General features: G+C 45.1%; 2 protein-coding genes across 31 annotated transcripts in view; one reads left to right on the top strand and one right to left on the bottom strand.

Annotated features, from left to right (window-relative positions):
- RCCD1 (RCC1 domain containing 1) overlaps positions 1 to 13241 on the top strand; it is a 22631-nt gene extending 9390 nt beyond the window's left edge. For 4 of the 15 annotated variants that reach the window (XR_013518699.1, XR_013518693.1, XR_013518695.1 and 1 more), the window contains 2 exons: positions 1783 to 1843; positions 12501 to 13241. The gene's annotated coding sequence lies outside the window, so the exon portion shown is untranslated. Of the gene's footprint in view, positions 1 to 1782; positions 5678 to 8435; positions 8562 to 8942; positions 9001 to 10839 lie in introns of those variants that run through there. The other 11 variants (XR_013518698.1, XR_013518704.1, XR_013518702.1 and 8 more) reach the window with 5 other exon arrangements.
- Positions 1835 to 26012, bottom strand: PRC1 (protein regulator of cytokinesis 1). Of its 16 annotated transcripts, none has more exons than XM_078326803.1 (15): positions 25975 to 26012; positions 16958 to 17090; positions 16326 to 16448; positions 13837 to 14070; positions 13588 to 13758; positions 12436 to 12585; positions 11806 to 11953; positions 10392 to 10528; positions 9535 to 9630; positions 7879 to 8025; positions 7574 to 7684; positions 6057 to 6167; positions 5143 to 5319; positions 4774 to 4815; positions 1835 to 2958 (listed from the first exon to the last, which is right to left on the bottom strand). In XM_078326803.1, the coding sequence occupies exons 3-15, from the start codon at positions 16434 to 16436 to the stop codon at positions 2887 to 2889; spliced, it is 1707 nt and encodes a 568-aa protein (XP_078182929.1). In that variant the 5' UTR covers positions 16437 to 16448; positions 16958 to 17090; positions 25975 to 26012; the 3' UTR covers positions 1835 to 2886. The 16 variants fall into 16 exon arrangements, with proteins under 16 accessions (XP_078182929.1, XP_002749157.3, XP_078182930.1 ...); XM_002749111.7 differs by lacking the exon at positions 25975 to 26012 and adding an exon at positions 25801 to 25914; XM_078326804.1 differs by lacking the exon at positions 25975 to 26012 and adding an exon at positions 25801 to 25914 and having other exon boundaries at positions 5220 to 5319.

The following is a 26012-nucleotide window of genomic DNA, read 5'->3' as shown; positions in this document are numbered from 1 at the left end:
CTGCACCTTCTGCCTCCTGGGCTCAAGCAATCATCCCAAGTAGCTGGGACTACAGGCACCTGCCACCACGTCTAATATTTGTAGTTTTAGTAGAGATGGGGTTGTGTCATGTTGCCCAGGCTAGTCTCGAACTCCTGGGCTCAAGCGATCCACTTGACTTAACCTCTCAAAGTTCTAGGATTATAGGCATGAGCCATCATGCCCGGCCAAGCCACTTTTTAAAATGGGCAAAAGTTGACAGACGACAGAAGGGATGGCAACTAAGCATATGAAAAGGCATTAGGGAGTTGTAAATGAAAACCAGTGAGACACCACTTCATACACAGAATAAGTAGAATTATGTAAAGGCTGAACATACCAGCTGTTGGTGAAGATGTGGAGAAACCGAAACCTTCATACATTACTGCTAGGAGTGTAAAATGGTACTGTGCTTTGGAAAACAGTTTGGCTTTTTTGAGATGGAGTCTCACTCTGTCACTCAGGCTGGAGTGCAGTGGCATAATCTCAGCTCACTGCAGCCTCCCCCTCCTGAGTTCAAGCAGTTCTCCTGTTTCAGCCTCCTGAATAGCTGGGATTACAGAAGCACGCCACTATGCTCAGCTAATTTTTGTATTTTTAGGAGAGATGGGGTTTCACCATGTTGGCCAGGCTGGTCTTGTACTCCTGACCTTGTGATCTTCCCACCTTGGTCTCAAAGTGCTGAGATGACAGGTGTGAGCCACGGCACCTGTCCCAGCTTGGCATTTCTTAAAAAGTTAACTGTATACCTACCATAGATGTGATCCAGCAGTTTCACTCCTAGGTATTTATCTGGAAAAATATATATACATACAAAGACTTGTATATGAATATGTATAGCAGCCTTGTTTTTAATAGCCAAAAACTGGAGAAAAGCCAAATGTGAAAAATCTCACAGGTGAAAAAAATGGTGTATCTACACCATGGAATACTAAGCAAAAAACAAAAAAAAACTATGGATATAAGAAACAGTATGGGTCAACCTCAAAGCAGTGAAAGAGCGACACCAAAACAGTATATGCTGTGTGATTGTACTTACATAAAACTGTAGTAAATGCAAACTAATCTGTAATAACAGCAAGAAGTTGGTGAGTGCTGGGCAGGGCGAGGCTGGGCAGGAGGAATAAGAAAGGACTGGGAGGAAACTTCTGATGGAGATGCTTGGTGACTTGACTGTGGTGGTGGTTCTTCGGTTTTAACCTTCACAGGTGTACAGTTTCTGTCCATCCTCCCTTATTAACACTGTTGACTCCCACATTGAGACAACAGGCATTGAAGCCAGAAGCTTCCTAGGACTCCCTCTGCTCTTTTCACATTAGGGGTTAGATTTTTTATTTATTTCCCACAAAAACTTGTGAGAATGAGATGTTAATTTAGGAATGTACCAGAAAAGATTAAAAAAAGAAGTCACACTTGGCTGGGTGCAGTGGCTTACACATGTCTTCCCAGCGCTTTGGGAGGCCAAGGCAGGCAGATCACCTGATGTCAGGAATTCAAGACCAGCCTGGCCAACATGGTGAAACCCCATCTCTACTAAAAACACAAAAATTAGCCAGGTGTGATGGTGGGCACTTGTAATCCCACCAACTCGGGAAGCTGAGGCAGGAGAATCACTTAAACCTGAGAAGTGGAGGTTGCAGTGAGGTAAGATATAGTGTCACTGCACCTCCAGCCTGGGAGACAGTGAGATTCAAAAAAATTAACACTTGTGACTAAAAATTTCTAGATCCTTTTTTTAGTCTTTTCTGTTTCTGGTTTTCACAGAGACCAACCAAAAAGCGACCAGGGAAAAAACATGAACCACCACACTGTATCCTTTTGAAATGTAAGTATACAGATTTTAATTTATTTTTAAGAATAATTCTCTATGTGTTTTAAAAACAGCATGGCTGACACAGACCAAGTCCACACTGGTAAGCTTCTGAGAACCATTTACACTATGTTGACAGTAGTACTGGTTCAGGCAGACAGAGGAAGAATAAATAGTGCTTGAGGAAGAGTAGTGATTGAGAGGGTCGGCAAAGAGGGTACCTCATCGCAGATGCAAGAGTAGAAACAACTCCCCCATAGTGACATGTGCAAAGTTCCAGATCTCCATGACAAAGATAACCCAACCCATCGGAACAAACAGCCTCCGATGTGGCTGGCAGCTGCAGGGATAGAAGAACTCGAGCATAGCAGACACAGGAGTGGGGAGACTGGAGCCAGGGACAAATGCTGAGGAAAGAGTTCCAACGAGCACGTGTGTTCATACATACATACCGCCAACAAAGGGTGTTGCACTGCATAACAGAACTGAACACAATCTAACATAACAGCTCCCACTTTCCTGTCACCTCTTTGGCAGTAGTAGGGCAGGCCATCTCAACTTTGGACACACACAGCCATTCTCATCAGGAGGGAGGCTGTCCTGTGTGGTGGGGACGAGCCTTCAGGTGAGAGCAAAGCTGATAGCTACAGCATTAACTGAACATCCCTAAACAAAAAAGATGTTAATTACTAATTGCAAGTACACAAGCCAAAATTACCCTAGGGATGGGCACAGTTAATCATTTTCCTACACTGGTGAAATAAAACAAGCTTTTGATCACTTCAGGAAGTAGAATTATGTGGTAGAGAAGAAGTCAGGCCCCATATGCTAAAATTTGCACTTTCTGCCGTAAACTTTTCAAGTCAAAACTAAGTCTCCTAGGACCACTAAACCTGTGGTGGACTCATCTGTAACGCTCATTACATCTCTAAATAGGCCTATGTTCATGGAGCCTGTCCAAGGCTAGGGTTTTGAGCATGCCTAAGCTGAAGAAAAACTAAAGTTCCCCCATATAATGAGGCACAGGAAGCCACAGCTGGTTGACTGCTCAGGGCTTCTCAGGACTGGATGTTGGTTGAATTGAGGATTCCAGAAGTAGCATCAGATTTGGAAGCCTTTGAAAGTTCTCGCTGTTGAAAAACAAGTAACATCAGTGGCAATACTGCCTCTATCCCACATGCCCCGCCCTTCTAAGTATGGGTAAGTGTCAGCAAAAGGTCCCCTGAAGGCAGTTTCTCTGAGATCCCTAGCGCAGCATAGGTTGCATTAGGAGCACCATTCTATTAGTCATAGAGCGATACACCCATGCCCGTGACCTCTTTCCTCAGCCAGTCCATTCTGTTATCTCTCACAGAAGGGAAATCCTTCACACCGTCATGCACGGCATAATGACAGTTAATGACAGGCTACATCTACCATGTGGTCCTCTAAGATTATGCCATATTTTTACTGTACCTTTTCTATGTCTGGATACACAGATACTTACCACTGTGTTACAATTGCCTACAATATCCCAGGAATAGCCTGAATCAAAACCCACAATTGCCCACAGTATTCTGTAACATGGTGCAAAGGTTTGTAGCCTGGGAGGAAAACACCAACCCCCATAGTCTAGGTGTGTAGGCTGTACTGTCTAGGACTGTTAAGTACACTCTATGAAATGTGTACCCTGTGGTGGGGCAATTTCAGTCTCAGAATATATCCCTGTCATTGACACACGACTAAACTTCACAAAGCTACATTAGAGTTGTCAAGGTAAGTAGGCAACAAGCTTTAATCTTATGGGCCCTTTATAAAATAATGGGCCAGAACATATATCTACCAATCCCTGGGGCTGAGGGCCTTGTAACCTGCTGGTGATTTGATCTCATGCTGGAGCACATGGTATAGCCGTTGAGAAAGATGTGAGCAGAGGTTAGTTTAGTGGCTTGGGTGCTGCCTGGTGGAGTCTATCAGCTATAGCAACCAAACCAGATGAACCTGCCTAGGACTAGCCACAGAGATGGGCAGGTACATTTCAGCCTCATGTAGATGAAATGGGCCTTGGGTGAACAAGCAGAAAGAGAAAGCTGGACCTCTGTCCAGCAATCAGTTGGCCACAGTGACACACACCCACGTTTATAGGTGGAAGCACCACCAGCCACATAATTTGAAAACATGCCAGAGTAAGAAGCCAGTTTGTGATCAAAACCAGTCACAGCCTTGGCCGGCCGGTTCTGTTCTCCATCTCTGCGGCCATCAGGAGAAGAGGCAGGCTAGGGTTTCACTCAATATCCCCTCAAGGGTAAGGGACAGCCTCACCTCTCCCTAGTAAAATATTGAGAGAACACAGATTCAGTAAAAGGCATTGTTGTTAGGTGTTAGCAAATACAGAGTAGGGTACTAGAAAGTGAAGAGCATTCTGGAAAACCTTTTCTCCAGTGCTTCATCTCTTCGTCAATAGCTCAATGTATAGAAAGAGGCAAAGGTGAGGAAATCAGCATTAGTTAGCTGAGAGGAGACAGAGCTGGCGATTCAGCCCTGAGGGGTTAAGAAGGCATATACTCCAGGAAATAATCAGCACACAGGCCAAGAGCCTCACTGTCGGCAGCACACAGCTGGGGCTCCCCTCCCCGAGTGATGGGGCCTCTATTCCTTCCAGCTATTGCAGGCCTTTGAGGTCACAACTGGGGAGGGTTAAGGCTTTCCGTAAACACAATTTTTAAAAACTGCCTGACATTAGAGGCTGAGAATCCAATTCAAGTCTGACAAGTTTTCTTATTAATCATTAGGCTAATCTGTAATGAATGTAAGTCAGATGTGTTTTTTGAGTCCATGAGAGGAATTCTTGCTTCCTTTGAAACACTGCCGAGATGACCGGTTAGTGTAGCCCTATACCCAGATGAATGAAGCCAGCAGATGACAGATGAATTTCAAAAGGGACATGCAGGGGTTGCCATACAGACCTGAAGCCCAACAGTGGAACTGTCAGAGGGGGACGGATCCTTCTAAGAACAAAGAATTAAGACAGTTACCAAGAACTCCACCAAGAGAGCACCAGGGCAGAGATAGAGGGGTCACCTCCCGCAGCCAGGGAATGGTATATATTAAGGAGAAGGATCCAGGTTAAATGTCTAGTTGCTGCTGCCAACTTCCTTCCTATATACCACCTGCTTTAAATCACACCCACCCTGCCATGGTCAAAGCAGGAAAGGGATTCTCAGCCTCCAAGGTAGCTGCCCTAGCTAACAGCCTGGGTGCCCCTCGGAAGATACCCACTCTGCCCCAACTGTGTGCTCCCCAGAGACTGGTAGATATTAGAAAAGGTGAATTACCGCAAACTCAGAATAGGTGCTGGCAACAGAGTTAATGCTGAAGTTGCGCTGGATGGGGGCTGAGCCGGGGTACCCACCACTCAGGATGCTGCCGTTGAGGTCTAGGTTCTCCTTGTTGGCTCCATGCCTGCCGGCACGGGGCGTTTTCTTCCCTGAACATGTGGAAGTAGCGACTGGCTGCAGAGAAAGGAAAGAGATGCATGTATCATCCTAGCGAACGTGCATGCACGCACACACACAAATACCTGCACTAGTTAAAGGCTGAGACTACCTTCATGTTCATGTCTGTAGTCCTATACTTTTTAGTTGAAAATATGGGGCCAGGTGTGAGTGGCTCATGCCTATAATCCCAACACTTTGGGAGGCCAAGGCAGGAGGACTGCTTGAGGCCACATGTTCAAGAACAGCCTAGGCAACATGGCAAAACCCTGTCTCTAGAAAAAAGTTTTTTAAAAATATGAATTCTTGATTTACAGGACACCTATCTTGGAGCATAGCCTAATAAAATATTTGAAAGACTGGATGTGTTTTACCACATACTTTCCACGTCTCTAATGAGTACTTGGCATGTTTAGAAACACAGTGTCACTGGGCTGGAACCCACATGTAGGGGCCCTAGCTCCACACCAGCTGAAGACTGGGCTTGGACTCGAGTCTACAGAGACGCCTGCCTGATCTTCAATTTCCCAGACACATCCCAGGGCTTTCCATGGTACCAGTGGGGCTCAGAGTGACTATTCTATTTTTTTGCACATTAGTTTTGGACCATTATTGAATGATGAGCTAGCCTCTGTCAGCTCCCAGCATATCAATAAGAACCAAATGCAGAGATCTTAGAATGTAGAACAAGCAGGTAGGGCCTCTGGGTGAACAGGCTAGGACACTGAGAATGTGCTCATACATGGCATACTAACCTTGCTGCCAGAAGGAGGAAGTCGAGACACGGGAGAGTGGTAGATGGTCCCTCCAAAGATAGGCCGAATGCTACTATTGGCCGTAGCATTGGTCATGGCGGTGGTGTTTAGCTAGGGAGAAGAACACATGGGTTACTGACATGCAGGAACATCCTCAGCATTTCCAGCAATCCGTCTCCACTCTAGAGAGAAATGAGTATGGGGGTCAGTTCAGGGAAGATGGGTTTACATGGTAAAGGGCCTGCTGTGTCTAATACTGCATAGCTTTGAAGAAACCTGTCAAAAGTTTTCAGAGCCTATTTATAGCCACCAAATGGAACTGTAAAATGGTACAACCACTGTGGCACAAGACATCTCTTATGACCAAGCTATTCCACTCTTACGGGTATCTACCCAAGAGAAATGAAGCATAGATCCATACAAAGGCTTAGATGTAAATGTTCATAGCAGCTACCTCCAACAGCCAAAAGCTAGAAACAGCCAATTACCCGTCAGCAGGTGAAAGGACAAGCAAACTGGTAAATTCATATAGTGGAATATTGATCAGCAATAAAAAGGAGTGACCTTTTGATACATGCAGCAAGAGAGATGAATCTACTAAATGAAAGAAGCCAGATACTGTGGGATTCTAAGTAAAATATTTCAAAGTACAAACTAATGAGAGTAAATCCCTGCTAGCCACAGCTAGGAGGCTGGGGGCAAACCAGGCGCTAGGGAAGGGTGGAGGGAGGTCATACAAAGAGGCACTAGGAAACTTTGAGGACCATGGAAATGTGCCTGGCCCCTGGGAGATGTTAGTGTAATGCAAGGGAGTTGCATCCAGAGCATATAAAGAATTCCTGGTCAGGTGCAGTGGCTCACTTGAAGTCAGGAGTTGAAGACCAGCCTGGCCAACATGGTGAAACCCTGTCTCTACTACTAATAAAAAAAAAACAATTAGCCAGGTGTGGCAGCAGGTGCCTGTAGGCCCACCTACTTGGGAGGCTGAGGCAGGAGAGAATCGCTTAAACCTGGGAGGCGGAGAAGCAGTGAGCTGAGATCGCACTATTACACTCCAGCCTAGGCAACAAGAGTGAAAACTCTGTCTTAAAAGCAAAATGTAAAAAAATAATGAAGTCCTGTCTGACTCTGTGCTGTAGAGATGAAGAATCATTACATGTTCCAGAGTAAGCATGAACATTTTCACATGCTACCACATGGCCACCTGTTAGCCTTACGGGGGAAAATAACATTACAGGTTTTTAAGAAAACCACTGAAGCTTTTATCATTACCAGAACGTTGGCCATCATTGCCCCCCTCTGAGTTTAATGCAAGGACTCAAGTGCACACACCAAAGCTGGCCATTCATGACTATCACTAGAGGCCACTACTCAGCCTTCCATCCACTCTCAAGTGCACTTAACGTGAAGGGACACAAAAACCCTTTCCCCGTCTCTGCAGGACAGACTGCAGGAGGTGGCTGGGACTACCCTTACCACTCCCTTGAAATCAGCGCTTCCCTAGGCATTGTGTTTACCTTACGTGCTTTGCCAGGTGTGTTGGGAGGCAGTCCCCGCCGCTTGCTGGGTGTTCGGGGAGCACTGCCATAGAGCATCTCTGTCTCTGTCTGCTTTTTGTTCTTGAGTTGCTGTGTGAAAGTCAGAAGCAACAGTGATAAATCTTAGGAAGAAAGCAGGCCTGGAAGGGGAACAGCAGCAGGGCCTAGAATATAGGCTCATGTCTCTGCAGACAGAGCTAAAAAGAGCTGCCATGGGCTCCCAATTCCACAAACCGCGGTCCCTGGCAGAGACTGTGGGCTGCTCAGATGACCGTTTTACTTACTCTTTCCTGTCTGGCTCTCTCCTTCTCCAGTCGATGCATCTCCCATTGTTCTGCCACATACTCCATAAATTTCTGCCCATTTACCAGAAAGGCCTTTGAATGTGCCTGTTCCCACAGTTCAATTTGTGCCTTCAACTCCTCTTCCAGCTGAGACCAGAAAGAAGGACGTGTTCATAACTTCAATTCTTTTTTGTAAAGCCCAAATGAAATTATTTCCCTAGAGAGTGACTCCTCCATCCCAGAGCATCATTAGCCTCACTTCAGGTAGCTGGGCACACAGGCTACAGGTCAGAGTGACTAGAAATCAAAGCCTGGGACAGACATTTCATTCACACAATATAACAGAGTGGAAAATGGCAAGAACCCAGAATTTGACCACTAAGGTTTTGGTGCCTGAAGCTGGAGGCAGCATAGGGAAGATCAGCAATATGAGGCAGGCAGTGAACATCGAGAGCAGGACTCTGGAATCAGACTTAATGGGGTTCAATCTGGAATCGCCCTGTTAGTGGCTGTGAAGCAGTCTGCAAATTTACATCACTTTTTTTTTGTTTTGATAGAGTCTCACTTTGTCGCCCAGACTAGAGTGCAGTGGCATGATCCCGGCTCATTGCAACCTCCACCTCCTGGGCTTGTGCCTCAGCCTCCAGAGTAGCTGGGATTACAGGCATGTACTACCACACCTGGTTAGTTTTTATATTTTTAGTAGACGGAGTTTCATCATGTCGGCCAGGCTGGTCTCAAACTGCCTCAGCCTCCCAAAGTGCTGGGATTACAGGAGTGAGCCACCATATCTGGCCAGATTTACCTAACTTCTTAGTACCTCAGTTTCCTTGTCTGCAAAAATGGAAATAATAATACCAACCTCACAGGGGTATTGTAAGGATTAGATGAATTACTAAATGAGTGTTTTGAAATGATATCCCTGACACTCAAAAAATGGTTATCATCATCAAAGTGGAAAATGGTAATGAAGCCAATAGGACACACTCTCTCAAAAGCTTTCCTTACTAACTTGCTGAATTACGTTCCCCCGCAAATTCAAATATTGAAGCCTTAACCCCCAGTACCTCAGAATGTGGCTGTATTTGGAGACAACATCTTTACATAGATAATTAAGGCCAGGTATGGTGGCTCATTTCCTGTAATCCTAGCGTTCCTGAAGCAGAGATGGGAGGACTACTTGAGGCCAGAAGTCCAAGACCAGCCTTGTCAACATAGCGAGACCCCATCTCTTGGGGGGGGGGGGAAAGAATTAAGCTCAAATGAAGTCATTAGGTGGGCCCTAATTTCATAGGACCAGGAGTGATTAGGCCACACATATCACAGGAAAACCATGTGCAGACACAGGGAGAAGACGAAAGGCTCAGAAGAAAGCAGCTCTGCCAATGACATGTGGATCTCAGATTTGCAGCTTCTAGAGTTGAAAGAGGATGAATTGCTGTTGTCAAAGCTGCCCAGTCCACTGTGCTTTATGATGGCAGTCCTAGCAAAGGAGTGTGCCTTGATACTCAGTTGCTTATACGGAATATAGAACTTCTTATCTCTACTGAAGCTTTGAAGAAAATACTTTTGAGGCAAAACAATAGAAAGAAAAAGACGTACAAATAGTGAGGTACCTTTGTAGCCAAGCACCAAAACCCTTAGCAACAATATTACCTTAGGCAGCGTTTTCTGGAGCTTGGCTCGTTGTTTTTCTTCTTTTAGAAGATTTCCTCCCCGATTTGTAAATCGATTTGGATCTGAAGCTTTTCTCTGTGAAAAATACAGTTAGTGGAAAACCTGGCACCGTAAGACCAGTAACTTCTGCTAAGACGCTTTGTTCTCATAAAATGATATATATGATTAAAGCCACTCAAAGAGGTCTGCATTCCTGCCTGCTCTCGGCAGTGAGGAACGGTGATGTTCTAAAGCCAGTGAGCTGTGGACACTCTCACACATGGGCAAGATCATTCACTGGGGTGCAGGAAAACTACTGTTTCTTTTTAATCTAAAAAGACAGGCTCCAATGTTTAACATCATTGGCTTCCTTCCTTGGTTTGGATGTCAGATGACGACATCTCTCCAGGAGACAGGTGTGTGAAGGGACAAGGAGGAGGGTCTACACTCAGAAATCTGATGGTGGCCCCTTTAGTTGCTCACTCACTGCCGGCATTCTGAAACAATGCAGCTTAAATGTGCCCAGTGAGATTTATAGATAATCTGGTTTTTGCTAAATTTACCCTTAAAATGGATTTTAAAAATGTAAAATGTTTGCCAGGTGTGGTAGCTCATGCCTATCATCCCAGCACTTTGGGAGTCTGAGCCAGCAGATCATCTGAGGTTAGGAGTTCAAGACCAGCTACTTAGGAGGCTGAGGCAGGAGAATCGCTTGAACCCGGGAGGCGGAGGTAGCAGTGGGCCATGAGCGTGCCATTGCACTCCAGCCTGAGTGACAGAGCAAGATTCCATCTCAAAAAAAAAAAAAAAAAAAAAAAAAACCAGTTGAAACAAAAACACATAAACTAGGGCAGTACCTCAAACTCTAAGAAAAGCCTCCAGCTTTCTTCCCACTTCTGGACACCTTCAAAGAGTTCCTTGTGAGCTTCATAGTAGTTTCTTAACCGCACAATCTCAGCATCATGGAGATGGAGCAGATTTTCTGTGTAGTCCTCTGCAAAATATAGGCCCAATATTTTAAAAACAATTCCTCTAGTGTTTAGTATCAATTTTACGAATCCCCATTCCCTAAAATGGAAATAGATTTTTTTCCTTATAGTAAAATGATACAGGAACAGGTCTGTGTCTGTGCAATAGATGATGATAGTGGTTAATAAAAACTAGCTTTGTCACAATCGGCCTGGGAGACTAGAGCCTAAGAGACTAGGATAGACACTAAAATAACGTCAAAAATCTGCATCATCTCTTGCCTTGTCTCAGGTTTCTTTCATATTGTTCCTTTTTTTTTTTTTTTTTTTTTTAAAGAGACGGGTCTCGCTATGTTGCCAAGGCTGAAGTGCAGTGGCTATTCACAGGAACGATCCCACTACTGATCAGCATGGGAGTTTTGACCTGCTCCGTTTCCGACCTGGGCTGGTTCACAACTTCTTAGGCAACCTGGTGTTCCCCTGCTCCCGGGAGGTCACCAGATTGATGCAGAACTTAAGTATGGACACCTGATCAGCACAGCACACTACAGCCCAGAACTCCTGGGCTCAAGTGATCCTCCAGCCTCAGCCTCCCAAGTAGCTGTGACTACAGGCATGCGCCACTGCGGCCAGCGGCTCATATTCTTCCTTTCTGTCCTGCCCAGCCAGTAGATGGGGGATCACAGAAAATGTGCAAAAACATCTGTTGAATTTAGTTGGGATAGCTTCATCTTTACACTTAGTTCAGCTCAGACTAGAATTCCACTGGGCTCCAGGAGTCAAGCTCCTTTTGGCTCCCACGGAGGCTCTGGCATTTCCCACTGTATGTCTCTGGATTAAGTTACTCAGCAGTATGTGCTTTAGTGTCCTCACCTCTTGACACGAGGAGTCTGAAATAATATTGTGAAGGGTTTGACACTGCACCTGGCAGAAAGTAAGCACCGACAGAAACTGAAGCTTCACAGCTAGAGACTATAGTGACACACTGCTTCAGAAAGCAAGAGGCCAATGTTTCCCAATAATACTTGCAAATGCTTTTCCATACAGGAATGGCAGTTATACTCAATGTCTTGGAAAGCTGCTATTATCTGTTCAGAAGAGGAAACACTTCTGGTGAATGTCTGGACTTGTTAAAAACTAGTGAGCAGGCCACATGAAGACCCCACTTCTGGCTGGGTGTGGTGGTGGCCCAACACTTTGGGAGGCAAAGTGGGGATTGTTTGAGCCTAGGAATTTGAGACCAGACAACAGAGTAAGACCTGTCTCCAAACAAACCAACCAAAGACCTCAGTCCTGTACTCACCAGCATGGAAAGGGGCAAAGGCTTCTCTCTGCTCCTGGCTATAAAAGCACTGGTCCCAGTACTGAGCCAGCTCCACTCGAATTGCCTCAATCACTTTCTTCAGGTTTTGCATTTTCAGTTCTTCCAGCCGATCCACTTCTAATTGCAGCTGAAAGAAAGAGGCTTACTAAGGGTGGCTGCCATACTTCTGTTAGGTTTGCAAAAGTTTCCCCCCTTTTAAGTAAAATTATAATGCAAAGCCATAGAGGTATTATAAATCAACACTTTTTTTTGAGACAGGGTCTCTTTTTCTTACCCAGACTGGAGAGCAGTGGCATAATCTTAGCTTGCTGTTACCCCTGCCTCCCAGGTTCAAGCAATTCTCCTGCCTTAGCCTCCCAAGTAACTGGGGTTACAGGCGCACACCACTACCACCTGGCTCATTTTTATATTTTTAGTAGAGATGGGGTTTCACTGTGTTGGCCAGGCTGGTTTTGAACTCTTGACCCCAAATGATCCACCCACCTCAGTATCCCAATGTGCAGGGCTTACAGGCATGAGCCACTGTGCCCAACCAAATCAACACTCTCTATAACTAACACAAAAGTGCTGAGAGAAGACTGCTGACCCAGCACCCATTGGGTTTCTTACCGCTTTCCGAACCTTGGCCTTTGACCCAGACATAATGGTGGCCACTGCTTCTCTCTCTTTTTCAGGTATTTGCAGCCTGTCCCAGAGCTCTCGGATTTGAGCGCGCAGACCCTCACACACTGCTTCATTTTGTGATTTCTGCATTTCCAGCTACAGCACAGAAATGTCAGTGTCATTCACAGCAAAGCAGTAGCACAGAGACTAGCCCTCTGGCTTCCTTCAAAGAAATGTCTGGATACACAGGGAGAGGAGGCCCTTCCATGAGAGTTCAAAGCAGCGTTTTCATGCCTTCTAAACACAAGCTGTAAGGCTGTCATGATCTAAGATTCCAAGAATTAGCATTCAAATTTAGAACTGAAAAGAATGGGGCCGGGCATGGTGGCTCACGCCTGTAATCCCAGCACTTTGGGAGGCCGAGATGGGTGGATCACGAGGTCAAGAGATTCGAGACCATCCTGGTCAACATGGTGAAACCCCGTCTCTACTAAAAATACAAATAATTAGCTGGGCACGGTGGTGTGTGCCTGTAATCCCAGCTACTCAGGAGGCTGAGGCAGGAGAATTGCTTAAACCCAGGAGGCGGAGGTTGCGGTGAGCCGAGATCACGCCATTGCACTCCAGCCTGGGTAACAAGAGCAAAACTCCGTCTCAAAAAAAAAAAAAAAAAGAACTGAAAAGAATGTTTAAAACACTAGGCTACTTCAAATGACTAATATTATTTCACCTATAATTTCAATTTCATTTTCTTGGAGCTACATATAATGTTTTTTTAACTGTTACAAAACAAAAATCAAGATTGTATATATTACTGTTGTTATCGTCTCTCATTCTCTTACCTGAGGTTGGCTCCTTATTTAAGACTGAAGAAAAATTGTGTTTGGTTTTGTTGTTTTGTTCTTTTTGAGACAGCCTCCCAAGTAGCTGGGACTACAGGCATGTGCCACCACGCCCAGCTAATTTTGTATTTTTAGTAGAGATGGGGTTTCACCATATTGGCCAGGCTGGTCTTGAACTCATGACCTTGTGATCCGCCTGCCTTGTCCTCTCAAAGTGCTGGGATTACAGGCGTGAGCCACCACACCCAGCAACTGTCAGTTTTTTCAAACTGCTCTATACTAGGGAGATTCCAGGGATAATGTGAGAAGACAGTACCTGCCATAGCAACTTCTGTAGTGTTGCAATATTCTCCAAAGACAAGCAAAAGGCATCTTCGTCTTCACACACCACTTCTCTTTCAAAGCTTGTGTCTGGGGTGTGGTCTAATTCCTCCATACACAGTATGATCTGTCTCTTTAGACTGACAAACTCCTCACGCCTAGAAGCCTTTAAAACAAAGCAATTACAAGATACCTAGAGGAAAACCAAAGTGACTTTTAGGAAGTATGAATGTAGGCAGTGTACCTTTGTTTCCCTCAAAGTTGCCACATGTTGCCTAAACTGGTTCAGCTCTTCTAAGCTGGGCACGGAGGCACTATCAATATCATAGTGGGGCATACAAAGAATTTCACACAGTTCTTGATCTTGCTCTTGAAGTAGCTTCAGTTCCTGTTTTCTCTCCTTTTTCTGTTTTCGCATCAATTCCACCTGCGTGCGCAAATCTTTTTCTAGTTGCAAGATGGTAGTCTCTCCTTCTTCCTGAATAAGACAATGTACCACTGTTATAAGATTCCAAGTGAATTCCTTCAAAGGAAGATAAAGACAAGAGAAGGTGGCTAGGATGACAGACTTTCAGTTAAACTTACAAGTCAGTCAACTCATGGACAACAGAAAATGGCACAAAGGTTTTCCTAAGGAAGGTCCCAGTGAAGAAAAGTCAACAGATACCAGGGTACTTTTCCCCCCCCAATTAAAAAAATTATGGTAGAATATAAAATTTACTTTCTTAACCATTAAGTGTGCAGTTCAGTGATAATGTGAACTGTTCAGTGGCATTAAGTGTAGAGTTCAGTGGTATTAAGTGTACCATTCAGTGGCACTAAGTGTGCTGTTCAGTGGTATTAACTGTATTGTTCAGTGGTATTAATTGTACCATTCAGTGGCACTAAGTGTGCTATTCAGTGGTATTAAGTGTACCGTTCAGTGGTGTTAAGTGTAGAGTTCAGTGGTATTAAATATACCATTCAGTGGTATTAAGTGTACCATTTGGTGGTATTGAGTGTACACCATTCGGTGATATTAAGTGTAGAATTCAGTGGTCTTAAGTGTAGAGTTCAGTGGTATTAAGTGTACCGTTCAATGGTATTAAGCATACCGCTCAGTGGTATTAGGTACAGCTGTATTGTTATGCAACCCTGACCATCACTTCCAAATGCATTTCCTCTTGCAAAAGTAAAATTTCATACTTAAACAGTAAGTCTCCAGTTTTTCCCTTCCCCACACCTGGCAACCACCATTTTACCTTTTGTCCCTAGATTAGATTTCTCCAGGCACTGGGCACTTTTATAAAGTGTAAATTGGCTGGAGAGCTTGATTTGGGTTAGCTGTAGGGTGGTATGCCTAGCTCTTATCTAAATACTCATCCTTCTATGGACATCATCTCACCTTACCAACAAAAACCGATCTAGTTGTCCCTGCCATACTCCTAACTGGTAACCAGGAAAGAAAAAGTGGCATCAGGAAAGAAAAAGTGGCATTTTTTTGAGACGGAGTTTCGCTCGTTACCCAGGCTGGAGTGCAATGGCGCGATCTCGGCTCACCGCAACCTCCGCCTCCTGGGTTCAGGCAATTCTCCTGCCTCAGCCTCCTGAGTAGCTGGGATTACAGGCACGCGCTCACCATATCCAGCTAATTTTTTGTATTTTTAGTAGAGACGAGGTTTCATCATGTTGACCAGGATGGTCTCGATCTCTTGACCTCATGATCCACTCGCCTTGGCCTCCCAAAGTGCTGGGATTACAGACGTGAGCCACCGTGCCTGGCCTAAAAGTGGCTTTTTATTAATAGGACATATAAATTATTCTTATATGTCCTATAAATTTACACAATTTCATTTAACATTGTGAACTAATCTATTATATTTAAGACATTTATGTTGACTCCAGGAAGCTCCACTTCATGTTCTCCTCTGCCTGATTGTTCTTGGCTACCAGGTGTGGATATCCTTTGCACTTTAAAGGTGGTCTCCCTCCTAGGCTAACTCCAAACAGATACCTAGGCAGCTTCCTGTAAGAGGAGGGACCTGAGAACCTTCTGGTTGCACTCACTATCTTTTCAAGCTCCACATCTGTTCTAATTTTTATGATCCTGGCACTGCTTCCACTGGTTCTAAGCAGAGATGTTTCAATACCCCATGTTTCATTTCATCCTTGCTGGTGTCCTCACTCAAGTCTGACTTGCAGTGACCCACAATATAGCCACGTCTCAGCTCCATCCACCAATAGATGTCAGGGCATGTTCTGAACTGGACTTTGCACTCCTGATATTCCAGCTTTTAAGACATTTCTTCTGAAGTAGCTGTTTTGGTTGGTTCAGTGTATGCAGCTTCTGGGTATGATAAAACCCACAAAGCTTGTTTTTTTTTGGGTAGTATTCCTTTTTGTCATTACTTGTGCTTCCTGTTTTCATTTTCTTTTCGAGAAAAACAGTGCAGTACTATCTATACCTACCTTTTTCTCAGAGTTTATAAAAAATCTACAAAGCAAAACTACGGTAAACGGCAGCTTTTTTCTGATCATCTCTTAGCTGCTTCACCTCTCCCGAGGGCAGCTCTCCACAGAGGTGAGAATTCCTCTGCAGGGCCTAATTAACAATGCACCACGTCTCCCCATTTCTCATGTCTAGCTCCACCCCTACGAGGAAGCCTCTCGTTATCTGCAGGCCCAAGTCAATGTTGCTTCCTAAATCTCAGGCCCTACACAGATTCCCTAGAGACTCCATGGGCTGTCACGGACCTGAAATGGCTCAACACGCAACTCGCTGCACAGAGTATTCAGCTCTTTTTGACAGACGGATATGCTTTTGATGAGTCTTTCCTTCAGGCTTTCCTCTTCAGCAATCATCATATCCAGGAGTTCCTACAAGAGAGAAAACAATCCATAATACTGAGGCCATGGAGGAAAAAAACTCCCAACACCAAACTCCTCAAATTTTTCTTTCCTTTTTTTTCCTTGAGACTGAGTCTCACTCTGTCACCCAGGCCAGAGTGCAATGGCAAGATCTCGGCTCACTGCAACCTCCACCTCCCGAGTTCAAGGGATTCTCCTGCCTCAGCCTCCCGAGTAGCTGGGATTACAGGTGCCCACCACTGCACCTGGCTAATTTTTGTATTTTTAGTAGAGACGGGGTTTCACCATGTTGGTCAAGCTGACCTCAAGTAATCCACATGCCTCAGCCTCCCAAAGTGCTAGGATTACAGGCATGAGCCACTGTGCCCAGCCTCATCAAACATCAAGAAGGGACCAAACAGGAAGAGCCTGTGCTATCCTAATGCTGTGATCACATATCCTTTCTGTATGCTATCAGAGGTGAGACACCAAACATTCTTACCATGGTCCAATGCACAGCCCAGTACTATTCAACCCACCTTGATATGCTTCTTTACCACCTCAGTTCTTTGTAACCGCTGGTCCTCTGGAATCCCAATTCGCTCCCATATTTCCCGAAGGTGATTTAGGGCTTTCTGCAGACATACTATGGACTCCTCCGCCAGCACCTCACTGAAAACCAAAAAATAAGCCCTGTTAGTTACATCAGTCACAGCCTCTAAACTAAAAGCACTATTTTCAAGAACTAAAAAGACTAGCCTTTCATGGCCAGGCATGGTGGCTCATGCCTGTAAGCCCAGCACTCTTGGAGGCCGAGTTGGCCAGATCACCTAAGGTCAGGAGTTTGAGCCCAGCCTGGCCAACATGGTGAAACCTCATCTCTACTAAAAAGACTAGCTTCGACCGGGCGTGGTGGCTCAAGCCTGTAATCCCAGCATTTTGGGAGGCCGAGGTGGGTGGATCACAAGGTCAAGAGATCGAGACCATCCTGGTCAACATGGTGAAATGCTGTCTCTACTAAAAAAAACCCAAAAAATTAGCTGGGCATGGTGGCGCATGCCTGTAACCCCAGCTACTCAGGAGGCCGAGGCAGGAGAATTGCCTGAACCCAGAAGGCGCAGGTTGCAGTAAGCCGAGATCGTGCCATTGCACTCCAGCCTGGGTAACAAGAGCGAAACTCCGTCTCAAAAAAGAAGAAAAGACTAGCTTCAGCAATGCAAGACTTCATATCATATTACATCATGGAAACTGAACTTTCTGGACTTTGATCGGTCCTATGGAAGTAGAATACAGAATTATAAATACTTTTACTCAATTTATTACTAGTTTTTGGTTGTTCTTTTTTTCTTTGAGACAGTGTGTTGCTCTATTACCCAGGCTGGTGTGCAGTGGCATGATCTTAGCTCACTGCAGCCTCGGCCTTCTGTGTTCATCCCGCCTCCTGGGTTCTCCTGACTCAGCCTCCTAATTTTGAGTAGGTGGGACTGCAGGTGTGTGCTACCATGCTCGGATAGTTTTTGTATTTTTAGTGGAGACGAGGATTTGTCATGTTGGCCAGGCTGCTCTCAAGCTCCTGACCTTAGGGGATCCACCTGCCTTGGCCTCCCCAAAGTGCTGGGATTACAGACATGAGCTGCCATGCCTAACCTTTTTATTTTATTCATTTATTTATTGTAATTATTATCATTATTATTATTTTGGAGACAGAATCTCACTCCACTGCCCTGGCTGGAGTACAATTGTGTGATCTTGGCTCACTGCAACCCCTGCTCCTGGGTTCAAGTGATTCTCCTGCCTCAGCCTCCCAGGTAGCTCAGATTACAGGCTTGTGTCACCATGCTGGCTAATTTTTGTATTTTCAGTAGAGATGGGGTTTCACCATGTTGGCCAGGCTAGCCTCCAACTCATGACCTCAAGTGATCCACCCATTTTGGCCTCCCAGAGTGCTGGGATTACAGGCGTGAACCACCGCACCTGGCCCATTATTCTTAAAATACAACTAGCAGCTCAAAGAATGGCTAAAGACAACATTAAGTGTTGGTGAGTATAGAGAAAAGTGAGAACTTTTTTTTTTTTTTTTTTTTTTGCCAATCAGTTTGAGCTTATGAGGTTGCTCAGGTTAGCCTTGAACTGATGACCTCGCCTTCGCGAGGGCCATGACCTCAGGCGGGAGCCACTTTGGACCCCCCCCCTTTTTTTTTTTTGCCAAGAGAACTTTCATACACTGCTGGTATGGTGTAAATTGGTACAACTAGTTTTAAAACTGTTGGCAGTCTATCTAAAGCTGAACCCAGCAGTTCCACCTCTACATACAGACCTAGCAGAAATTAACACATATGTTCACCAAAGACACATATGAGAATGGTCAGAGAAGCGCTACTCATATAGCACAGAAACAGAAACAGGCCAGATGTCTGTCAACAGAATGAATAGTACATTACCACAATGCAATAACACAGCAATGAAAATGAAAAAACCCACCGGGTGTGGTGGCTCATGCCAGTAATCTCAGCACTTTGGGAGGCCGAGGCAGGGTGCCTCTGAGCTAGAAACTTTCATTAGGTTCTTTCTGTCTCAGAGAGTTCAGTGGTTCTACAAGTCACCAGCCTAAATCTCTAACAATGTGTCTCTCCAAAGCTGTTAATACACTAATATCCAAAATATCTCTAGCCATGAAATCCCAGTTTAGAGGTTGCCCGTCCTTGAGAAGCGTTTCTACACAAATACCTGTTGTCTGTGCCAGATGCCATACCACCAATACCCAAATATTGACAAATGTTTAAAATAATTTACTCCCTTCACCTTAAAAATGTTGACAGTTCAAGTCCAACAGAAGGTAAAAAGAAATGTTAGTAAGCCATTTATTTAATACAGTCTCAACTGAAGTCCAACTAAAGAGCTTTCCTCAGGCAAACACTCCTTTTGCACTTCATTTTGAAGACAAAAGAATGCACAAGTTAAAATCCTAATATTAACATTTTATTAAAAATAGCTCTTAAGATCCAATCTGTGGCCAATATTCAACCTGGATGCAAAGCCCTGGCTTTGAGACAGGCCAGCTAGGGGCACTGCTCTGGAGGTCATTACTTCAGTAAGTGTCCCAGAGTTTTCTCCGTCTGAGAGACCTACCCCTGCCTAGCCCATCTCCACATGACAGCTAGTTTGTCATGACAACAAATACCATCAGATCCCTGGCTAAGGGATCCCCTTCAAAGGCCCCACTGTCCTCAGGAAATAGTTCAACCACCTTCCACGGAAAGGCCTTCTAACACCTCTCTCCAAGCCTGTCTGCTTATCTTTCCCACTTGTCACTTCCAAGACTTCGGCCATTCTCGGAACAATGCCCCTCAGTAAACCACATGCAGCCCTCATGTGGTTCATGCCACCATGCAGCCCTCATTTCTTCATGCCACCATGCTTTGTACCTTCAGTTCCTTCTATCTGCCACCACCGCCTCTGGAGAGCTGTGGACCTGTCACTCACTTCCCATTTTCCCCCAGCCCCCCAGTAGACCATACATTCCAGGGCAAGGACCTTCACATCTTCATTTTACCATACCCTAATGCATAGTAGTTGTTCAATAGATGTAAAATGAATGGCCCTGAATTCCTGCCAAAGGGTCCTGTGCGCCTAACCTACCTAACCTAATTGAAGTATTATGCATTCTCAAATCCTAACAAAGGTTTACAAACAGGGCTGCCTCTCTCTCTAACACATCTAAAAGACAAAGTGACCATTTTTCTGAATAAAAAAATCTAGCACAATGGGCAAAGAATCTGAATAGACATTTCTCCAAGGACGATGTAAAAATGGCCATTAAGCACAGGAAAGAGGCTCAATATTAGTCATTAGGGAAATGCAAATCAAAACCACTTCATAACCAACAGGACGATTATAACAAAAAAATATTATAGCAACAAGTATTGGTGAGAATCTAGAGAATCTAGAACCCTCAGACACAGCTTGTGAGAAGGCAAGATGGTGCAGCCTCTTTGAAAAAACAGTCTAGGCAGGGCGTGACGGCTCACACCTGTAATCCCAGCACTTTGGGAGGCCAAGGAGGGCGCATCACTTGAGGTCAGGAGTTCAAAACCAGCTTGGCCAAAATGGCAAAACCCCATCTCTACTAAAAATACAAAAACTAGCTGGGCACAGTGGTAGGTGCCTGTAATTCCAGCTACTCAAGAGGCTGAGGCAGAAGAATTGCTTGAACCCAGGAGGCGGAGGTTGCAGTGAGCAGAAATTGTGCCATTGCACTCCAGCCTGGTGACAGAGCAAGACTCTGTCTCAAAAAAAAAAAAAAAGAAAACAGTCTGATTGCTACTCAGTTGTTGCTTTGGTTTTTTTTGAGACAGAGCGCACCTGGGTTGGAGTGCAGTGGTGTGATCATAGCTCACTGCAGCCTCAACCTCCCAGGCTCAAGGCAGTTCTCCCTGTTTAGCCTCCCAAGTAGCTGTGACCATAGACATGTACCATCACACTTGGCTAGTTTTTGTTTTTTGTTAAAGGTTTGCCATGTTACTCAGGCTGGTCTTGAACTCTTGGGTCCAAGCCATTCTCCCACCTTGGCCTCCCAAAGTGTTGGGATTACAAACATGAGCCACTGTACCCAGCCCCTCAGTTTAACAAGAGTTTATACAACCCAGCAATTTTATTACTGGGTATTTACCCAAAAGAAATGAAAACATTTATACTAAAACAACACAAATGTTTATAGCAGCATTATTTATGATAGCCAAAAAGTGGGAAAAAACAACACGAATGGCCATCAACTTATGAATGGATAAATAAAATGTAGTGTATAACCATACAATGGAATAGTATTCGGCAATAAACCTTGAAAACATTATGCTAAGTCAAAGAAGCAAGTCAAAAAAGACCACAGTGATGGTTCTGTTTATATGAAATATCCAGAATCAGTAAAAAGTAGATTTGGGGTATATTTTTTTTTTTGAGACAGGGCCTCCCTCTTTCACCCAGGTTGGAGTGCAGTAATGTGATAATGGCTCACTGCAGCCTCAACCTCCTAGGCTCAGGTGATCCTCCCACCTCTGGAGTATATGGGACTACAGGTGTGAGCCACCACACCCAGCTAACTTACAAACATTTTTTTTGTAGAAGCAGAGTCTCCCTATGTTACCCAAGCTGTTCTTGAACTCCTGGGTTCAAGCAGTCCTCCCAGCTCGGCCTCCCAAAGTGCTGGGACTATAGATGTGAGCCACTTTTGCCTAGCCAAAAAGTAGATTTGTAGTTGGGGGTGGAGAGAATTTGGACCATAAGGTGGAAAGGAGATTGACTGCTAATGAGATTTTGAAGGGGTGATAAAAATGTTCTAAAATTGATTGCAGTGATGATTACACAACTCTGAAAAGCACTGAATTATACACTTTAAATAAGTACATTGTATGGTGGTATGTGGATTATACCTCAAAGCTGCTATTAAAAACATCTTGGCACATATTCCGAAATTTCTTTGACTTATAACTTAATTAAAAAACATAAATTTTTACTATGGCCGGGTGTGGTGGCTCATGTGTATAATCCCAGCACTTTGGGAGGCCAAAGCAGGTGGATCACCTGAGGTCCGGAGCTCGAGACCAGTCTGGACAAGACGGTGAAACCTCATCTCTACTAAAAATACAAAAACTAGCCAGCCATGGTGGTAGGTACCTGTAATCCCAGATACTCAGGAGGCTAAGGCAGGAGAATCACTTGAACCTGGTGAACCCAGGAGGCAGAGGTTGCAGTGAACTGAGATCACACTATTGCACTCCAGCCTGGGTGACAGAGCAAGACTCCCCCTCTCCTGCCCCGCAAAAATAATTTTTACTAATATATAACTAATTTTATTTGGCCTCTTGGAAATGTTTGGTAATTCCAAACACCCATTACTGTTATTCTATTTAGAGACAGTTCCTGTAAGAGGATCATTTTCAAAGAATTAAAAACTAACATTTCTCACTCTTCCCTAACATTCAAATTATACTGAACTTAATTTTTTTTTTTGAACTTAATTTTTTAACTTAAATTTTATATAATCCTTGATACTTCTTTCTTATATTCCCCCATTAGCATTATCTACACAAGACGGGCAGACTCTCACTCCTGACCTCTGCTACTACCCCCCACCCTGGTCCAGGTCACCACCAACAACTTTTTGTTGTATGGCAATGGCCTCTTCACTGGTCTCCCTGCTTCAATGCTGGCCTCCTTAAGTCTACTGTCAACACAGGTGCCCCAAGTCCTAATCTTCTACTCAGACCCCTCCAATGACTTGTCATCTCACTCTGAGGAAAAGCCTCTGCCTTTTCCAAAGGTCTATGGAGCACCATTCCATCTGAAAGCCATTTCTTTTGACCTCAGTGCTCATTCTATTCCTGTCACAGAGACCTCTTTGCTGTTTCTGGAACATACCAGGCACTATCCCCCCTTTGGGCACTTGGAATTGCTGATTCCTCTACCTGGATCTCCCCTCTGCCCCATACTGCACAGCTTCACCCTTTTCCTCCTTAGGTCTTTGCTCAGAGATCACCTTCTCATGGAGGACTTTCCTGACCCATCTCTTTAAAACCACAACCCCCATTCCAACACCTTCAATACTACTTATCCCCTTTCTCTGCTTGATTACTCTACATAGCACTTATCACCATTAAACAATATACTTGCTTGTTTATTACACTTCTATTTTGCTATTATAATATAAACTCTGTGAGGGTAAGGATGACACTTTTGCTCACTGCTGTTTCCCTACCACTTAGTAGTTCCTTGTATATAACAAACATTGAAGAAGTTTTTTTCTTTTTTTATTACAAATTGTTATTTTTTGGGCCAGATGCGGTGGCTCAAGCCTGTAATCCCAGCGCTTTGGGAGGCCGAGGCAGGTGGATCACAAGGTCAAGAGATCGAGACCATCCTGGTCAACATGGTGAAACCACATCTCTACTAAAAATACAAAAAATTAGCTGGGCATGGTGGCGCGTGTCTGTAGTCCCAGCTACTCAGGAGGCTGAGGCAGGAGAATTGCCTGAACCCAGAAGGCGGAGGTTGTGGTGAGTCGAGATTGCGCCATTGCACTCCAGCCTGGGTAACAAGAGCGAAACTCCATCTCAAAAAAAAAAAAAAAAGATATTTTTTAAATAGAGACAGGGTGTGGCTGTGTTGTCCAGGCTGGTCTCAAACTCCTGGGCTCAAATCATCTTCCCACCTTGGCCTCCCAAAATGCTGGGATTACAAGTGTGAGTCACTGTGCCAGGCCCAAGAATTCTTTTTGAATGTGACATTTCAATAAAGTTGTACCATGTTAAGATGCTTCAGAGTAATCATTGTGAACAATAATTATTATGATACACTTAAATACTGCCTGGTTTCAGGTAATCACCTAAAAGGGGCCAGTCTGAGATTTTTTTTAGACTCACTGAAAAACTCACGAGTCCATACAAAGACTACCACTCAAGGACACAAAAGTTGTAAAATGAGGCAGTTTTTCCAGCCTTGAACATAAATCACTGGACTGGAAGAAATCTCAAAATGGTCCTCTAAATGACTTCCTACCTCAGGCAGCCTTCACTGATCGACTGCACTCTTTTTTTCTTAGCACTCCAGAGAAGGAGCTTTGTTGATCTCCTGTACAACCTGTTTCAGGGATCGATAACCATGTTAATTCAAGCCTGAGTTTTGCTTGAGCCCCAGAGGTCAAAGCTGCAATGAGCAATGTCACCACTGCACTCCAGCCTGGATGACAGTGAGAGCTTGTCTCAAAAAAAAAAAATAAGGTCTAATTATATCCTTTAGCCTGAGACCAATATTAAAAAGGTAACTTTTCCTCCTGCTTCATTCAATCCCTTGGAAGAGGAGATGCCTAAATAAATCATAAACTGAGGCCGGGCGCAGTGGCTCACGCCTGTAATCCCAGCACTTTGGGAGGCCGAGGCGGGTGGATCACGAGGTCAAGAGATTGAGACCATCCTGGTCAACATGGTGAAACCCCGTCTCTACTAAAAATACAAAAAATTAGCTGGGCATGGTGGCGTGTGCCTGTAGTCCCAGCTACTCAGGAGGCTGAGGCAGGAGAATTGCTTGAACCCAGAAGGCGGAGGTTGCGGTGAGCCGAGATCGCGCCATTGCACTCCAGCTTGGGTAACAAGAGCGAAACTCCGTCTCAAACAATAAATAAATAAATAATAAAATAAAAATAATTTATAAACTGTTAATAGGTTTTTTTTTTTTTTTTTTTTTTTTTTTTGAGACGGAGTCTCGCTCTGCGCTAGGCTGGAGTGCAGTGGTGCTATCTCAGCTCACTGCAACCTCTGCCCCCCAAGCTCAAGGGATTCTCCTGCCTCAGCCTCCTGAGAAGCCGGGAGTACAGGCGTGTGCCACTACACCCAGCTAATTTTGGTATTTTTAGTTGAGACGGGATTTCACTATGTTGGCTCTAAACTCCCATTATTTTGTGGGCAAGCATCTGAAAAGGGCTGATCAGAATTAGTGATCATGAAATGAAGACTCTTACAAAGCCTTAGCACAACTGGTTCAACCAAAAACTACAAATTATTTGACGCTGTATCATCACCATACTTCATCCACAACTTTCAGAAAATAAACTTAATATTTGGAAGTCACAAAGCTGTTAAGTGGCAGTGTCACCGACTGGTCCCGATTTCAAGTTGGACAGCCCCTCCCCAGCACTGCCTAGAAAGTTGTTAAAACGACCGGAAAAGAATTCCATAATCCGAATTTCTTAACTTCCAAGGAAACAAAGCTGTCTTTCCAATTCAAACAAAACGTCACCGCTGGCCAGATATAAAGAAAAACAGCCGGCAGGGCGCCGTGGCTCCCGCCTGTAATCCCAGTGGGAGGATTGCTTAAAGCCAGGAGTTCGAGACCAGCCTGGCCAATATGGGGAGACCGCGTTTCCACAAAAGTAAAAGAATAAAAGAAAAACAACGATAAATAAACTTTACAGCTTTATTTAGAGAGAAGCCACGACCACAGGTTTACCACGAGTCATCTGCACCAAGAAGCGGCACCTGAGACTCCGCGAGCGGGAAGGGTGGGGTCTGGGCGCCTGCGCTGACCGCCCGGGTGAAGGCCGCACCGGGCCCCTGGCCTCGCCCGCCCGGCAGCGTCCCGGCACTGGCGCTGGGCTCCCACCCGGGCGTCCGAGCCTGCGGGCACCCGCGGCCGCCGAGACACAGCGCGTCAGCTCTCGCCTCCACCGCGGCCCTCGCACCGGCTCGCCGCCTCCAGACCCAGCCCCTCTGCACCCCGGCCTCAGCCGGCGCCGGCTGCCGTGATGCCCTAGGCCCGGGACCCCGCAAGGGCCCCGAACCAGAGACGGGCGTCGCTCCCTCCCGCGTCTCCACGACTTCCCCGCAACCCGCACCTTCTCCTCATGGCGGACGCTCCAAGCAGCCGTGAGTCCAGGTCCAGACCTACTCCACACGGCCCCGAGCACAACAAACACCCGCAAACACCAGCGGTCTCACTCCGGGTAGGCGTTGCGAGAGCCGTTGAGCCCCACAAAATTTCAAATGGCGCCACGGGCGCAAAGCCTCACCGCGATTGGTTTCGCGTCCTGTCGCTCCTCGAAAAGCC

This window comes from Callithrix jacchus, chromosome 6, assembly GCF_049354715.1.
Source record: "Callithrix jacchus isolate 240 chromosome 6, calJac240_pri, whole genome shotgun sequence".
Lineage (NCBI taxonomy): Eukaryota > Metazoa > Chordata > Mammalia > Primates > Cebidae > Callithrix > Callithrix jacchus.
This window is presented reverse-complemented; position numbering and strand designations above follow the sequence as displayed.

Bases quoted from the DNA above. Each gene is read 5' to 3' on its own strand.
- PRC1 (XM_008998376.5), bottom strand. From the start codon at position 17,194: ATGCCTGGCCATGAAAGGCTAGTCTTTTTAGTTCTTGAAAATAGTGCT. The intron at 7,685-7,878 runs GTAAGTAAAACG...ACTTTCACACAG, and splicing joins AGAGAGCCAGACAGGAAAGA to CAACTCAAGAACAAAAAGCA. The intron at 4,816-5,142 runs GTAATTCACCTT...CTTTGTTCTTAG, and splicing joins GCACCTATTCTGAGTTTGCG to AAGGATCCGTCCCCCTCTGA.